Source organism: Python bivittatus, unplaced genomic scaffold, assembly GCF_059951505.1.
Source record: "Python bivittatus isolate LINGU-HERP-01145 unplaced genomic scaffold, Pbiv_v1 ctg000480_np1212, whole genome shotgun sequence".
Lineage (NCBI taxonomy): Eukaryota > Metazoa > Chordata > Lepidosauria > Squamata > Pythonidae > Python > Python bivittatus.
The window spans coordinates 67,972,411-67,990,290 of record NW_028277075.1 but is presented as its reverse complement, the minus strand read 5'-3'; the positions used below and the strand labels follow the sequence as shown (position 1 = coordinate 67,990,290).

Below are 17,880 nucleotides of genomic sequence, written 5' to 3'. Positions count from 1 at the left end.
TGTGAGATATAATAAATGACAAATGAGATTCACCCACAACAGAATATTCACTTGCTTCAAGTGAAAGGCTGTCCCAGGTATATCAATTACAGGAAGATCCAAAATGGATCAGCACTGGATGCTTTGTTCCTTCTATTCTTTTTTTCACTGTGGAACAACATATGATGGCAAACTATATTTAGGAAACCAGAAGTGTTAATAAATCAGATATGATATAAAAATCTTGGGTTATAAATCTGGAGTTCTTTTCAGTAGACAAATACAGGATTGCACTATTAATTGTACATATCATCTTAGCTTAAATGCTGCTAATGCTTTGCTAATAAACATCAGAAGGAAAATGTTACTGATTCCAGCGAGATGAGAATCACTAAGCAATCCCTAGTGGTCAAGCACCTCTAGAATTATAGTGCAATCCTATGCATGTCTACTCAGAAGTAAACCTTACTGAATTCAACAGAATGCAATCCAGAAAAACATGCGTAAAATTGAACTTTTAATCTAGAACCAACACATCAATTAAAAAAGAACTACAAGATTGATTTGGACAAAGTTTAAAAAAATGAAGATGCATTAACTTACTATATGGTTAGTCCAACTCAAAACTGACAAATTATTTAGTTAAGGGACTAGCTAGAATGGAAAGGGGGAAAAAAGCAGAAATAATGTAAGTATGTGCAAGGTTTCCATATATTGTAAGTGCTTTAAATCCAACTCTGTTCTTCCATACACCTCCTTGAGAGTTAACAAGCAAAGATTATTGTTAGGGTGGTTATAGCTGCTGGTTTATCCAAAAACCGAGATAAAGCAATTTTGTTCTAAAAGACATTCCTATATGAGAGTGAGAGCACTTCTCAGAAATGCACGTATCCTAACATTAGGCTTTCAAGTGACACTTTTTCCCCATTAAAATAGATATTAGAGCATCTTTACTAAACATTGTCAGGATTTTCCTGCTGAACTACAAACTGTAGAAAGCAACATCACAGTATGCTTCCTCTTTCACCCAGTAAAGAGAACAAGCTTATATAAGGGCGGGGGGAGAGAGACTTCATTTCAGTGAATTGTGCTGCGTTTAAATTTTCAAGTAGAGAGGGACAGAATTATATCCCCTTTAAAGCAAAGAGATGAGTTCAGAATGGAGAGATCATACTGTAGTCCATAAAGGAGCCTCTGGGTCACTGTGAAAATTTAAATAATCCTTCCCAAGATACACACCTGAAGGTCATCCAAAGCTCCTTTTTTCCATTACCATTTTTTTTCCTTCAACAAACATCCAGTACAAAACTTTAATACTCTCCCTCAAGTTCGTGCTCTTGTCACCAAATAATAGAGGATGAAGAAGACAAGAATCAGTCCACCAGAGACATAACAGAGCAGCTTGTGATTGTCCCTTCCTGACCGAGTCATAGCAGAGAAACGCTTCACGCTTCCTGTCAGAAGGCCTGTCACGCTCATAAAATCAGAGTCCTAAAACAAAAAGAAGTTAACTTTAACACAAAGGTTACGGAACAGATATCCCATGGCTCTAAAATAGCCAAGAAAATCTAGAATCAACCTGAAAATTATGTTTCATTCCCATTTTAGAGAAATGATTAATTAATGTAAACTCTTAAATATTTGAAAGGGAAGTTCTATCAACTGTCTTGTTCTTTCTTTTCCTTACTCTGTTGGTTTTGTCTTTTTAAATTGTATTCTATTTTATTCTCTTCCTTATAATGTGAGCTGCCCAGTCATTCTTGAGTCCAGCAGCTCCTAAATTAAATTAAACTAAAGTGTAGACATACATACATACTTATATTGGCAAAATTCAAAATGTAATACTCTAATGATGCTGCGGCAATTTGCACTATGAATTTTCTACGTTATTTATCCTCACAATTTGTCCAATGGGAGAAAAAATTACATGCGTGAAGTCCATTATTGGCTTTTATTAATAACGAACAAACTTTTAAACCTAGATCTTCCAAAACAGTGTGATGAACAGAATATATATGCAAAAATATTACAAAGGGTAGTATGAGGTATGGGCTAAAGTACACATGAAATAGCAGCCATGACTGGCTGTGGTTTCCCAGCAGAGGAGACCCATCACTTACAGACTTCTGCTTTATTTTTATAACATGCAGTAGCCTACACATGGTTTACACTTCTATACAAGGAAATATTTTATGTATAAGAAATGATTATTTAAAATTCCCCTCACCAATCTGACTATACAAAACAATTCCATAAAATATTTAATATTAGGGTCATGAAAGCCACAACTAAGAACCCACACACCACTGCTGATATCAGAAGACCAAAAGTTCACATTTGACTTCTTTTAGAAAAGTGGCACACACACAAACATACACACATCTCTGGGAACCCCATAGCAGGCTAAAGTGCCATTTTTTTTGGAATAAAGACAAAATGACAAAAGTTCATTTGAAACATGACCAGCAAGGAAGAATGTTTAATAGTAGTGACCTCTTTTGAATGTGATGGGTACAACCTTCTCACAAGATTGTGTTTTTATATAACTCCAGCGTATTCTGTAACTCATCCTTCACAGGATGAGGGCACAAGTATATGGTGGGTTTCACTAATAATTCCACATGAACTGCAAACAGTTGCTTACCATGTTATCAAGGTACTGGTTTTGATCCTCAGCATCTTTGTCAATGTCCAACGCAAGCTAGATTAAAAAAAAAAAAAGAAATTACTGTTTTTAACATTCCCATCTCTGACATATTTTAGTAATAATGCTGATTTTGGAAAGGATTGCTCAAAACTATAATTTTCATTTCTACAATATCAATACAGAAAAAAAAATTCCAATGCTTTCTGGCATGCAGAACTCATAGTTGTAATCAGAAAGCAGTGGAAAACCTAACAGATTGAGTGAACTACAAACCGATTTTAGACGGGTGACTTTAGTGGCCAGGTTTTCTGCCATGTGCTTATTTTCCATATCTAACATATCATCCACAGCATTTGTGTTCGGACCTAAAAAAAAAAAAAAAGAGTCACCACTTAAGTACAGTTACGAATATATGTCGAAGTTCATAGAAAAGGACAAACAGTGGGTCGTCTACAAATCTCTAGTGAATTTCATGGGGAACATTTTTCCCAACTTCCTGGTTGAGCCAACAGAGTGCAAAAATAAATACTTCGTAAAAAGAAAAAAAACACTTAAAAAAAAAGACATGATGAGAAAGCCCACCCAGTTCCACACACCGGTGCATCCTACCACCATTTCATATGCTCTGTTGCCACACTATTTCCTTTCCTTGGCCCCAACCAAGGTCTTTAAGCGAAAGCAGAAGAGCTGGCGCGGTGGGCAACGGAGAGAAGGCAGCTATTGTTCCCGGCGGACATTCTATCTTGCCAGCTGCCTGACAGATGTTCCACAGACGCCGTTGTCCGTCTCCATCCCCAAAGGCTGGACTAACAAGGTAATCGAAAGGAAAGGAAGGACCTCTGTGCGGAGGATGGCTGGAACCCCCCCCTCCTTATTTTGCATCCCTCTCCCAAAAACAATTGAAGGGAACGAAGAAAAGGAGAGCCGCGGCACCCGCTCGCTCGCTCGCTCGCTCGCTCCCCGTCGCCTCCTTCTTCGCGCTCACCTCTGCCCCAGTCCGCCATGGCTGCTTCCTGCCTCCGTGTCCCGCTCCGCCCACACCGAGAAGCGGAGATTTGTTTTGGTGCGCAGGAAGAAGGAGGGCTCGGCGCCCGGCTGCAGCCGCGGATAGGTCCTTCGGGGGAAGGCTAGAGAGCCTTACGCTGGCGCGGCGGCGGGGCGTTGCGTGTTGCCGCTGCGTGTGAACGGAGGGAGGGCTATCCTGCTAATGGGAAGTGGTCTCCTGGCGCCCAGGCAAACGGGGCCGAGAGGGGCACGGGAATTCTGTCGTGCGGAGCGCCTGCTCGCCCGCCCCGGGAGCCAAGAGGAAGCTCCCCGCCGGAGCTCCTTGGATTTTCCGCCCCAGGCAGAGAAATGCTGCGGGCGACCTTCTTTATTACGCAATGTAGGTAACTTCTGCTCTCGGTGGCTTAAGTGAGGCTTAAGTATACTCTCCCCCTCTTTCTCTCTCCCCCCCTCCCCGGTCTCGGTGCCAGATGGCAAGAAAAGTAGCTGCCCCAGGGCTTCTCATGCGTTTTTGACGGTGGACTAAATGATGGTCTTCCCACGACACGTTGACCCAATAGCTGACTAATCACATTTGAGCCTAGCGCGGGGTGCCGACCCAACCTGCGTAGTTAGTTTATGGTTCAGTGTATGGTAAAAATGCCTTAATTAGGTAAACCAGGCTTCAGTTAACCAGGGTTCGGCATATGTGTAAACACAGCCAGAAGCAAGGATTGCTTTTCATGATTTAATGGCAGAGGATCTCAGTGTTCTGGTATCAGCTTCTCTATTGAAGAAAAGGCCCTTAGTCAGAAATTTGCACCTGTTTTGTGTGTCACCGTGTGGAGGGAGGAAAAGGGGAGGATGCCTCTCAGCTTCAGTGGGGCATCTTTTTATGGTGGTAGAAAATTGACAGGTGTCCCATTTCCCATCAGTGGGGAAAGTTGAATTGGTAGCTCTGTGTAGTCCACAGCTCAAGGAAAGCTGGAAATCCTACCCAGTTCTCTCCCATCTTCTTTCCTTGAACAATGCAAGCTAACAGGGTCCTAAACTTGCACATTTCATGTAGTCACATCTTACCTGTTTTGTGCAGGTGAAAACAAGAAATATTTATTTTAGGAGAGTGGGTAAGTAGCATGGAATGCCAAACATGTCAGTGTGGAAGTGCAGTGTCGTAGCTGTACTGTTCCAATTAGTTCCATCTAGGAAATTTTGGAGCATGAACTGAGTGACCTGATAGAGCTCCTAGAGGTCAGCACATAACATTCTCTTCCCTTCCCATCTCCTCTGATCTTACATGTTCTTCTGTGCTTTTGTTATTGGTGAAAATAGTCATGATCATCCTGGAGAAAGTCTGTCTGTGTGGTTGCTAAGAGCTGACACTGTCTTGATGGCATATGATCGGTCGATCAAAAAGCAGTCACAACATAGTTTAGTAAACCTGCATTTTTTTTAAAAAAAGATGAGTGGTTCCATATTTTATGTTAAGGCATCATTGTGACAGAAATCAAATGCAGTTTGCTTCTCTCATCCTCTTGCTAAACAAATCTGCTTCGGAATAAGCTGGGCTACGGAGGTCCTAACTTCTGTTCCCAATATCTTGTCATAATTGCAATACTGCTTGAGAGTTAGATGGTTGAATGGTGCTCTTCTACAAAACCACTTGCCAAAGTGCTAGCAAAGGTATTTTTTGTCCTAGCAAGCAAGAATGCCCAGGTGTCAGATGCAAATAAGATAGTACAGCAGTAGTAGGTATGTTACTCAGCAGAAAGGGGAAAACACTGTCGTCAGAGCCAATTTTATTATATTGATTTGTATATTATTGGAAAAGCAGCATCAACGGTTTAAAAAAACAAAACAAAAATATCAAACACTTATTCAGACATGAATGTATTCAGGAGGGCTATATTCCAAACATTAGGTAGGAAGAAGCCTGTTTTGAGAGGGACATTCACAAGTTTTAAGGGATGAAATGGGTATAAGTATTTATAAGGCTTAGAATACTTATATTACCCTTTAAAAATCCATCTTCTACCCTGTTCCCCAAAATGCAAAAATGTTCCAGTTTTTTGGCCCCACCCAGTTTGGGGGAGTGCAAAGGCCACAAAAGGAATGCTGAAGAGATGTCACTTTTACTCCTTTGTCATAGATGTAATTTCACATAAAATCCTGAAGTGATTTTTAACACTTATAATCTGTTGTTCTGAACCTGTCTTGATTAAGTTATTTTCAGACTTAAAACAGGCTCACAGAAAGAAGATTTTGTCTTAGACTCACATCAACAGGTAGAAGGAAAGTGGTTCTGCTAGGATCCAAAGAAAGTGATGGGATACAGTTTCCTGAAAAGGATAAAAATTGTATAGAGACAAGGCTTGCCTCCTTCAAACAAATTGTTATGAAGATGTAATGTTCCAATAAAAAACTGAAATACTTCAGTGTTCGAAAAGAGCTCACATTCCCAGAGATGTGATTTAATTTTTGAACATTTCTTTACCAATAATTGAATATGGGTTATAACTAAGCTGATCTGAAATGGGAAACTTCTTGTTTGTGATGCTCCATTCCTATAGGTAAATTGACTCCTTATGTAGCTGGGTAAATACATTTGCATGTAGTGTAGCATAAAGCCAAGATTATGTATTATGGAAGAAGGGTAGTAGTTATTAAATAATGATAAAATGGATTCTCTCCATGCTTATGATACATCGAAAGGGGATCAGTTTAAAAAACCTTGTGCTACCTAGCCATGAGGTAGTAGTTATTCTTGACTCATTTTGCTAAGGAGACGAGTTTGTATCAATGCCTTTACAAAATGTATGTTCTGTCACAGATAATTTTGACATAATGCTCACCTACCCTCTGTGAAGACTTACAGTTAGTCTGTTATCTCTAAAGCTAAAAATTCAAGTCTGTGTCTGAATTCTTATTCTTTTGGATGCCTTCTTATCTACTTAATGCTGATTTTTTGGGTCTGAATCAAGGTCAAGTTGGATACAGCTGACAGTCTGTTCAGTGCCATGATTTAGATCTTACTTCCGTATAGTTTTGTATGAATTCTTTCCCATCAGCCTTGGGTAGTTGTACAGTATCTGCAGCTGTAGGAGAGCTTGTTAAAAGGGGTGGAGCTCCCTAGAGGTCAATTCTTTCTCTGCTACAATTTCTGGATCAGTAACCTAGCATTATAATTCCCCACTGCTCCCTCTGTTTTTCCGCTAGTGGGATTTTCCAGTAGAAAGAAAACAAAGCCAGTGTCTTCTCCCTTGAAAACTGCATTTGGAGGGTTGAGGGAAGGTGGGAGAGTTGCTGCATTCAGAAAATGAAGCAAAAACCTTAATAGATAACTGTGTACACAAAGACAGCAACGCTATAAAGAAGGTAACTTCTGCTTTCTGCTTCTAATTAGCTTTATTTTTAAATTTCCATTTTTAATCCAGGACACTGGTGGTGGCTAGAATGGAATTTAGAGTAAAAAGGCTTTTGTCTTCTATTCCTGCTATTTAAAAATACTGATAGTGTATAAAAAGGCTCCTTGCATAATATATTTTAAATAGTTTATCTAGTGGATGAGGAAGAGTCATTGAGTGGATGGGAGAGGAGTGTGTGAATGTTTTCCAAAGGAATCTAAATGTTGGATTTTGAAGGAGTCTCACCATGCAGATAGCAGCGATACCACTCAACAGATCTGAAACAGACATGATTTGTAGAGTTTGTAGAAACGTTCATAGAAACTCTGTGTAAAACTTGTAGAGTTTTCCAATTTGCCACTTCATCTTTGTGTAAAGGTCTTGTCTGTTCTGCAGTATGTTTTTGTTCATTCCAGTGTATTTTTCCAATGGGGGTTTGCAAACTAAATTTTTAAAAAACCCAAAACAGCTATTTCCAAATATTTACTTCCTAGGAGAAAGCGTGATGCAGTAGAGTTACAAGTGTCAGTTATAGACTTAGTGGCAAAATCTGCCAAAATTTCCTTTTTTCAAAGTGTTTTAATCTCAGTTCCAAGCATTGTAAGATGAAGGATCTTGGTTCACCATCTATTACATCAGAATTCATATAATCAGTGGTGGAATTAGCATCCTTTGATAAACTATTTCTTCTATTGATGGGGCATCCCATTTCTGAAACAGCTATTTAAAAGAGACAGGCTTTGTGCAGTAGCAGCTGCTATCAGCTATTTAGGATTATAATACTGTATACAATTCCTGAGTGAAAAGGAACTACTTACATTTAATTATCCTAATATATAATATGCGGAAAAATAAATATTTAAAACTGTATTTTCCAATTAAGGCCCAAAATATATGCAATAATGCTATGTTTTATTTTTCAAATGGATTGATCAATTCCTTTGTAGTGAATACTGCAATCTTCAGGATATGAATTGAGCAGAGGTGTACTATTTGTACTATATCTGTGATCTATTCATTGATGTGCATAAGGAAACTTGGGCCAAACATGTAGAGAGAAATAGTATGGATTTGGTTTATGTTGAATAATAAGCCTAAATAAACAGAGTACAATTACTATACTACTATACAATGACTATATGAAACAAATATTACCAAAAAAGAAAAAAAAACCCTGTCAAAAAATCAGAAGGACTTGGATGGCACCTTTTCTGACTAATAGATTTATAAAAAGGAATAATCTCACTTTATCAGATGAAGCTTGTGTCTTTTAATAAAATTTCTTAGCCAGAAAAGGTACTACCAGTCTCCTGATATTTTGCCCCCCTAGACTAACACGGCTCTCCTCCCACAGTGCCTATAAAGAAAAACCCTGTGGGCCTCTGTTTCCCCATTGCCAGTAAATGAAATGAATTGCATCATGGGAGCTTTTGGTCCTTTGGGCCTGCTTGTTAACCCGCTTTTGTAAAACTCCATGGAATTCCTTATTGTTGTGCTTTAATCTGGTTTTATAATTGTGGTGGAGACTTTTCAAGCCCCAGCCATAATTCCTAAAGTTACTATATTGATTTCAGTGGATTTAGAAGGAGAACTTGTCCCTGCTTCCTGATAATAAGTAGGTCAGAAATTATTTAGGATGGATCAAAAAACAGAATGACAGAGCAGGATGAAACACAAACATTTAAGATGATACACAGGGACGGCGTTTCTTATCTTGACTGATTTTAATGCCTGGGGCTGCACTGGAAACGTTTGTCACTTATACCTGTTAACAAATCAAAACTGTACATTTGAAAAATTGGAGAGTAATTGTAGTCAAATTGTGTGATCTGAATTTTCTGTAGCATTAAAAAAAAACAAACTAGGCTAAATTAGATGTAAATGCCATGAAGTTCCTTTCTCACATGGTTTCAGGATTCCAAGAGAGGATTTGATCCAATTCTGGTTACAAGCTATTAGCTGTATGTAGAAATTACTTGTGCTGGGTGGGGAAGTATATCTGTTCTGTGCACAGAAGAAAGTTGATTACAATCATCTAATTTGTTTTTAAAAATTTCAAGCTCTCTGCTCCGTGTTTATAGTTATGAGGAGTAGTCAAATGTTGTTGTTTAAAAGTACTGTGCGAAGGATACGAGGCATTTGCAATCTACAGATTGTTCCAAGCTTAGTGATATCTTTTGCCAGAACTGCTGATCCTGACAGCTGCTCAGTGATGTACATATTTTGCCACATTATTCCTCTTTATTTAAATGTTGTTTCGTGCTATTCTTGAATTTTGCAAATAAATAACAGCAAGCAGTTAATTATGTGGAGGTTTGCAGCATTAGTGTAAATTTATTTTAAAGCCACTTCATCATTTCTGGGATTTTCCTTAACAGATATGTAAACTGTGAAGGACGAACACTTTAGAAAGTGAGAAGCAACTCTGAAATAGAAGCATTTGTGATATTCTGGGAACTGTTTATTTGCAGTTCTGGTTTGTACCCAATAGATTCTCCAACAGTTTCTGCCTGCCTTACCCAGAGAACTACAGAGCACCTGTTAATGGTCCCCCCGCTAGGAAAATCAGCATGAGGGAGCCTGACCTCCAGCATTCTCTATAATTTTCATCCTTTGGAATAGCTGCCTCGTGGACATGGGTGCCCCATTCCCCCAGTGGCTCTCCAGAAGCTGATAAAAGCATGGCTCTTCTGCAGGGTCTTTGGGGTTTAACACTACACAGCAGTGCCATTTGCCATAATGGCATAATTTTAGTTTTTGACCTCTAATTGCTATTTTAGTTAGTTTTCTTCTGATGTTGTATTCTGTTTTTGGTGTGTAAGTTCTGTAGCCATCTGAAGTTTGGTTAGTCAGGTAGATTTAATAAGCAAGTAAATGAAATGTGCATCATGCTTAGCCCCCCCCCCCCCATTAAAGGTCAAAATAGGAAGTAACCTAAATGCTTTAAATCCAAAATGGTCAATATTGATCCCCAAGGGTCGATGGGACTGCCCAAGGTGTTGATGTTGTTGTTGTTGTTGTTATTCATAGTATTATTAAAGTAGTATTTATTACATTATTTTCATATAATAAATGCTTTGGGGTTGATGAACAATCTGAAACTTCATGAAGGGGTCAATGAGCTGAAGAGTTTGGGGACCCCTGATTTAAATCATAAGGCTAAGCATTCTGATTGTGACAAACTCTTCTAGCACCTGCCTTGATAGCTTGCTGGTCCCCTTCCCCGTCACAGCTGTTACCATCACATACTGTGAAATGCACTGTGATTAGCATGACTACTGGAGGGATACAAACGTGTCTGCATCCTTAAACAGCTACTGTCTTTGTAGTGACTATTCTGAACACAGACTGGATGTTGGACCTAGAGATGTGGAGAAAATGGTGACCAGAGAGTTAAGGCCTTGGGGTGGAAAGGTTACCCCCACCTCATGTTTTCTAAGCAGGCTCAGAGATTTGAATCTGAGTGATGAGTCAGTTTAAGAGATGCTCTGATTAGTGAGCACAGCTTTAGTACGTTTTCAGACCTCCATTGTTTTTTCACCAGAAAATGTGTTACTATCTGAATCTAGCAAGGAGATGCGTGTGGTTTTGCTGGGCATGCATCCTTTTATTATCATAGGGGCATTTCTTTTGTTCTTTTTAAATATATATATAGAAATGAGGACAATGGGTGGAGGAGGTGATTTGAGGAGCTACATCATGCAGTTATCTGTTTTAAGGTAATCCTCAGACTGGCGGAAGGGGAGGCTAGCTAGGTAATGCTTTGCTCAGAGGACATTTATTAAATGCTGAGAAGCTGAAAGAGGAAGAGGATTAGTGTGTGAGCAAGAAAGCAAGCTACTGGCTGGTTTTACTGGGAGTTTCTATCTGCTTTGTACTTTGGTATCCTGGAGTGGCTAGGCTCGCTAATGTTCCTCCCTCTTGTCAGCTGTTTAACAAGGACCCTTTGCATCAGTAAATATCCAGCCAGACTACAAAGCCTTCTACTACGTTTCACTGCAGTCAGGGCCACCGTCCCTCTGGGCAGACATGACGCTCCAAGCTGTGCTAGAGACTGTGGAAAATGGGAAGCAAGATACGGTCCTCAAGGTGCTACAGATCTACAACCAGGAGGTGAGTTTTCATTGGGAATTGAGCACCCTGAAGGGCCTGCTGAAGAATGCACATTGCACGTTTTGATGCTGTTCTTGTGATGCTGCCTTCACTTTAATCTGTCTGTATTATTGGGCAGTATATTCTTGTTATTATTCTTTTAACCTAGCCATTTGTGGTTACTCTTTCCCTTTCTTTCTCAAAATAAAATGCAGCAGGGACGTAATAGCAAAATTATGCTATACCGCGAGAATGAATCATGCCAGTGGGGAGCAAATTTCAAATGACAAAAAGGAAAAGAGGAACTTATGTGATAGGCAGGTGTGTGGAATTCACAAACATACGGTCCTGGGAAGTGGTGTATGTAAGAATTATTGTATGATGATGATTATTACTGTTTTAGATAACATCTATCTTAACCTTTGACCTTGCCATAGAACAGTTGATAAAAGGAAATAAATGGGTATGGTGAGGATAAATGTTCAAACTCAGTCATCATTGGATTTGCTTCAAATCAATCTGTACTATGTCTTTCAGTATTAAACATTTCTAGGAAACTGAAATCAAGCTGTAATGAATATGCGGTTGTGAATGGATTTTTAGCTGATTTTATCAAGGATACTTTTTGCTCTATACATTTGTGTGACTCTCTGCAACAGATTTTCAGAATAGCTGCATGTAATATATGTAACACCAATTGTTATTTTCATAGAGGAGAATGAGAATGAATATGAATATGAATTGATAGGTTGCATTCTCTTCATGCTCATTGATGAAGCTGCTAGATACAATATTTGGTCATTTGTCCATCAACTGGCAGGAGCACTCTCAAACTTCTCAAGTAGACTTTTTTTTTTTAAAGTTCTTGACCACAGAACCTTCCCAACTGGAAATGTTGGGATTTGAGCTTAGAGCATTTCACATCCACAGCGTGTGTTCTGCTACTCAGACTTGTCCAAAATTTTCAGCCAGGAAGTTTTATCTTGATGAAAATTGTAATTGCAGTAACGATAATAAGAATAATCTTTACTCCGAAGGACAAAATATCAGACTACCTAGTCCTTTCAGATACTGATTTTTTTTAACAGACAATTTTGTTTAGAAAAAATCAGTGTGATTGTAGTTCCACTGTTCTGCTACAGAGGAGTTGAGACCTTTGTTAACATGTTTCTCCATCAGTCTCAGTGTGTGGTGGGTAGATGCTGTTGTCAGAAAACACATGAATGATTCATGGGTACCTCTTAATATGGAAAGAGGCTAATGCTGAGGCTTTCTAAGAATTTGTGCCAGAGAACTCCAGAAGGTGCTGCATAATGAATAAAGCAAAACATATGGCAATTCCTTTCCTAATGATAACAGAGAAATATATCTTGTTCCAAAAAGACCTGATATAATTCTAAAAGTAGCAGTTGTAGCCCACGTTCCTCTTTCAAGCTGTCACCACCAAAAGGTAGCTGAGAATGGATTGTTTGATGTGCTTACAGCGTCTAACTAGGCTATGGCAGTCTATTGAGAACAATAGATACTGCAAGCTGGACTTTTTCATGTGTGGAGAAATAGAACTGCCTTTAATTGCCATATTTTAAAGAATTATGAGGTAAAATACCTAATGATAAATGAAAATTCTTGGGTTACATTAAAGCTGATGTCTCTGATTTCAGTAACCAAGAATGGCACACAAATGTAGCCTCATTAGAAATAAACTGCTTTGAATTTCTGCTTTTTATTGCCAAATGCAGTGGAGTCTAATAATGAGCTTCCACAATGGAGTAATATTTGTATGAATAAAATTTAAATAAGTAAAGCAGCTATGAAAGTTATATAAGTTTCCTCCTTCAGAATATGATTTGCAATTGGGAAGAAACTTCTATTAAGCTAAAGGTATTTGCCTTTTGGGAAAACTTGAACAAAACCCCAGTTTATGAACTGGGAAACCTGGGAGATCATTACTGGCTAATGAGAAATACCTCAGTTAGAAAAAAAAGTAATGAGAGGCAAACTTATGAATGAAATCTTGCCCACTATCTTCATCTGGAATGCGCAGTTGTAGAAAAGGGTCATCTGGTCCACGTTTAAATTATAATGTCAAACCAGTGCATGTTTGAACTGACTGTTTACCTTAGAATATGCCTCAGCATTTTTTACATTGCCCAGAGTTTACTTTAAAAAACTAGTAATCATAGAAAGTTTTTTTTAAGGTAGGAGGTTTGAAAATAACTGCCCCAATTAATAAAGCTACTTAGAAAGTAATAATCCATCTTACATTTCTTCTTTTTAACTCAGCTTTATATTTCATTGGTTGGCATCTGAGTAGCTTGGTATTCAGAAGAAATCAATTAACTGTTATTTGTTTAAAAAGTGCCCTTATGGTTAGAGAAAATTATTTTCTTAGTTCATTCAATAAACGTTCTCTGTTGCTTTCTCAGAATTCTCACTGTTTCACCTTTGATGATGAGGAACAGGAAGAAAGAAAGGTATGTTGTTTCATTGTTTGTAGTCCATCAGGAACACTGGGTGTGAGAAATAACGATTTCTGGTTACTGAATGGGAGAAAGCCATGAACTTTTCTCCCCTGTGCTATATTCTTCCTTTAAGACCAAAGTGGACAGCTGGAGCATAGCCATTTTAAGGTATATTTAACATAATACACAGTTCTGTCTTTGGAGTTCATGTGGTCCTGCCTGGAGCAAGAAGAGAAAGGCTGTTAATGTCATATGAGAATGAAATCATTCTGGGTGTAAGGTTAGTTAAAGAATAGACCGGCCTGTGGTCCTTTAGATGTACTGCACCTTTCAGTAGTCTCAGCCAACATTGTTAATGATGAGCAAAGTAGGTAGCTGTTGTCCAACAATATCTGAAGGGCTCCAAATTGCCTACTCTGGAACAGAGAATACTTTGATAACTGAACATTTGGATCTTGTTTTGATTTTCATTATGAAGCTATAAGGCTTCTGGTTACCTATTTCTCCCAGAGAGTGTGCCTGCTTGTGGATCAATGCAGTATCAGTCTTGATACAGTTGTGTTGCACCCAAATGCAACAGGAAGAATTCACTAATTTACACACACACACACACAAACACACACACAGAGCCCCAGAACAACAGATGTTCCAGCTATGGAGGTTTCTGTTCTGCTGCTCCAGCTTAATCTAGTCTCCTTTCCTATTTGCCAGTGGAGGTAGGATTATACAGTAACTTCCATGGCTGGCAAATTGGGTGCAGATATTGGTGGAGCAGGAGTGCCAGCTATGCAGTGACTGTCTTCTTCCTTAGGTCTTCAGAGCTTCTAAGCATAAATGAAGATCTGGCAATGCTGCTTTTAAATATCAAATTGATTTTCCTATTTAAACAAACCTCCTTTCTTAGACAATGTGAATATATAACAATTAGAGAGGCCCAAGTGTGATTAGTAACAATACACAGGCACTGCGTGTAGAAATTCCCCAAATAATTCCCCAAATCTTGAAAAACACAGCTTGGGCAAGCTGTGGCCAACTGGGATAGACACTACTGAGTTAGATGGACCGAGTCTGACAATTTCTAAGGTAGCTTCATGTTATAATATTAGGTGGCTAATTTATATGCCCATCTGCATGCGTGCTGAGTCTAAATGGAAAAAATCTGAAATAGTTATAAATACACCTGCAGTAGCAATATGTATTTCTCTTTGGCTGTATGTCATTGTACACCTTAACATCCAGATATAACTCTCCACAGCATATGGCATTTATAAAATGCAGGAAGTAAAGAAAAAACAAGGCACACCCCAGCAAATTGTTGTAAAGGAAATGGTCGTTGGTAGCAGCTAGCAAATAATTCACATGCCAGTCAGATGCATGTCATGGCAAAAATATGATAGTGCACTAAAACTCTAAAACTAACTTTGGTGAGGCAACAGCCAATTATACTGAACTAATATAACTCAGAAGTGTTTGTGATCTTCTTACCATTATGTACCCATTGATGCATACCATTTAAGATGTGTGCGCATCATGCTGCTCTTAAATCTATTTTAAATGAAGATATTTATTAATATTTAATACATAACTAATTATTGAAGATCTAATAACTGTTTTAAAAAGCACTGCTGTTTTTACAGTGGGGCAAAAAAGTATTTAGTCAGCCACCAATTGTGCAAGTTCTCCCACTTAAAAAGATGAGAGAGGCCTGTAATTTTCATCATAGGTATACCTCAACTATGAGAGACAAAATGAGGGGAAAAAATCCAGAAAATCACATGGTCTGATTTTTAAAGAATTTATTTGCAAATCATGGTGGAAAATAAGTATTTGGTCACCTACAAACAAGCAAGATGTCTGGCTCTCACAGACCTGTAACTACTTCTTTAAGAGGCTCCTCTGTCCTCCACTCGTTACCTGTAGTAATGGCACCTGTTTGACCTTGTTATCAGTATAAAAGACACCTGTCCACAACCTCAAACAGTCACACTCCAAACTCCACTATGGCCAAGACCAAAGAGCTGTTGAAGGACACCAGAAACAAAATTGTAGACCTGCACCAGCCTGGGAAGTCTGAATCTGCAATAGGCAAGCAGCAAGAAATCAACTGTGGGAGCAATAATTAGAAAATGGAAGACATATAAGACCACTGATCATCTCCCTCGATCTGGGGCTCCATGTAAGATCTCACCCTGTGGGGTCAAAATGATCACAAGAACAGTGAGCAAAAATCCCAGAACCACACGGGGGGGACTAGTGAATGACCTGCAGAGAGCTGGGACCAAAGTAACAAAGGCTACCATCAGTAACACACTATGCTGCCAGGGACTCAAATCCTGCAGTGCCAGACGTGTCCCCCTGCTTAAGCCAATACATGTCTGGGCCCGTCTGAAGTTTGCTAGAGAGCATTTGGATGATCCAGAAGAGGATTGGGAGAATGTCATATGGTCAGATGAAACCAAAGTAGAATGTTTTGGTCTAAACTCAACTTGTTGTGTTTGGAGGAGAGAGAATGCTGAGTTGCATCCAAAGAACACCATACCTACTGTGAAGCATGGGGGTGGAGACATCATGCTTTGGGGCTGTTTTTCTGCAAAGGGACCAGGACGACTGATCCGTGTAAAGGAAAGAATGAATGGGGCCATGTATCGTGAGATTTTGAGTGAACACCTCCTTCCATCAGCAAGGGCATTGAAGATGAAACGTGGCTGGGTCTTTCAGCATGACAATGATCCCAAACACACCGCCCGGGCAACGAAGGAGTGGCTTCGTAAGAAGCATTTCAAGGTCCTGGAGTGGCCTAGCCAGTCTCCAGATCTCAACCCCATGGAAAACCTTTGGAGGGAGTTGAAAGTCCGTGTTGCCCAGCGACAGCCCCAAAACATCACTGCTCTAGAGGAGATCTGCATGGAGGAATGGGCCAAAATACCAGCAACAGTGTGTGAAAACCTTGTGAAGACTTACAGAAAACGTTTGACCTCTGTCATTGCCAACAAAGGATATATAACAAAGTATTGAGATGAACTTTTGATATTGACCAAATACTTATTTTCCACCATGATTTGCAAATAAATTCTTTAAAAATCAGACCATGTGATTTTCTGGATTTTTCCCCCCATTTTGTCTCTCATAGTTGAGGTATACCTATGATGAAAATTACAGGCCTCTCTCATCTTTTTAAGTGGGAGAACTTGCACAATTGGTGGCTGACTACTTTTTTGCCCCACTGTATATATTGTTCATAATGTATAGGATTGTTTTATATTGTTTGTCCGCATTTATCTTATTGTTCAACTTGGAAAGCAAGATGGGTGGGGTATGTAATAGAGTGATCAAAAGAAGAAATGTTCTTCATTAAGCACAAAATCCTATACTTGTTCAAGACAACTTTATTCATGATCAGAAAAGCAGACCAAGGGCACAAATACTTTCCCTCCTTGAATTATTATTCAACGATAAGAGCAGATATAAAGATACAATTGCCATTATTCTTCATTATTGGGGGAGAAAGCTGGTGCAGGTTATTTTCATTTCCTCTTCCTACTTAACAAATGCTTCTTCACCCACAAATGTTATGGATGATAATTTATTATATCAGTCACAAAAGTATTTAAGTCTCACCACATTTACCTATGATGCTCCAGCATAAATCTATTGTGCTAACAGACTCAGGGGAGATCAAGGGAGGTGGAGTCCTTGGTGCTCTCTGAGCTTGGTTGTTTGATTGTAGATGTTTCATTACCCAACTAGGTAACGCTAGCACTGATGATGTTACCTAGCTGGGTAATGAAGCATCTGCAATCAAACAACCAAGCTCAGAGAGCACCAAAGATTCCACAGTTCAACCCTGAGCTACCTATATTCTCTTTTACTGGTATCAAGGGAGGTCTCACAAACTTTATTGAGATTAAGAAGGTAGGCCTCAACTGTATTGTTACAGCTAGGAGAGATTGGTACACTGTAGGGCATGGACCTCTCTTGGCCAGCTTTCCTGCTGCTGGACATGCCCCTGTCTATCTACTGACTATATTGGGAGGCAGCAGAGCTGTGTGCTCCATGTTACTATGAGCTGATTATAAGCTTATCCTTTCAGCTGAGAGTTCCCACACTGGGCTGGAGCCTTAAAGTCCCACCACTGGACCCCATATGGTAACAGCAGATTCCTCAATCATGGATCTTGCCCAAGAGCCAAATGCCAGCCTTAAGTTGTAACAAGTATGAGCTGCATAAATAGCTCATTATCATATTTTCATTATGGAAAGGAGCCAATGATAGCATACTTCAATACCATCCATAGAGGGCTGAGCAGGTGGGA

General features: G+C 39.2%; 2 protein-coding genes across 6 annotated transcripts in view; one reads left to right on the top strand and one right to left on the bottom strand.

Annotated features, from left to right (window-relative positions):
• Nucleotides 1–275: 275 nt before the first annotated feature.
• Nucleotides 276–3,751, bottom strand: BET1L (Bet1 golgi vesicular membrane trafficking protein like). Of its 4 annotated transcripts, none has more exons than XM_007426524.4 (4): nucleotides 3,612–3,751; nucleotides 2,900–2,991; nucleotides 2,624–2,680; nucleotides 276–1,470 (listed from the first exon to the last, which is right to left on the bottom strand). In XM_007426524.4, exons 1-4 carry the CDS (start codon nucleotides 3,628–3,630, stop codon nucleotides 1,303–1,305), a joined length of 336 nt encoding a protein of 111 aa, XP_007426586.1. In that variant the 5' UTR covers nucleotides 3,631–3,751; the 3' UTR covers nucleotides 276–1,302. The 4 variants fall into 4 exon arrangements, with proteins under 4 accessions (XP_007426586.1, XP_025021383.1, XP_007426587.1 ...); XM_025165615.2 differs by lacking the exon at nucleotides 3,612–3,751 and adding an exon at nucleotides 3,209–3,596; XM_007426525.4 differs by lacking the exon at nucleotides 3,612–3,751 and adding an exon at nucleotides 3,223–3,596.
• A 113-nt stretch (nucleotides 3,752–3,864) lies between these two features.
• The window catches only part of RIC8A (RIC8 guanine nucleotide exchange factor A), a 32,572-nt gene continuing 18,556 nt past the window's right edge, over nucleotides 3,865–17,880 (top strand). The window contains exons 1-3 of one of the 2 annotated variants that reach the window (XM_007426523.4): nucleotides 3,865–4,010; nucleotides 10,943–11,127; nucleotides 13,533–13,580. In XM_007426523.4, coding sequence (XP_007426585.1) covers nucleotides 11,044–11,127; nucleotides 13,533–13,580 — 132 coding nt within the window. In that variant the 5' untranslated portion in view covers nucleotides 3,865–4,010; nucleotides 10,943–11,043. Of the gene's footprint in view, nucleotides 4,011–10,082; nucleotides 11,128–13,532; nucleotides 13,581–17,880 lie in introns of those variants that run through there. The other variant, XM_025165613.2, reaches the window with a different exon arrangement.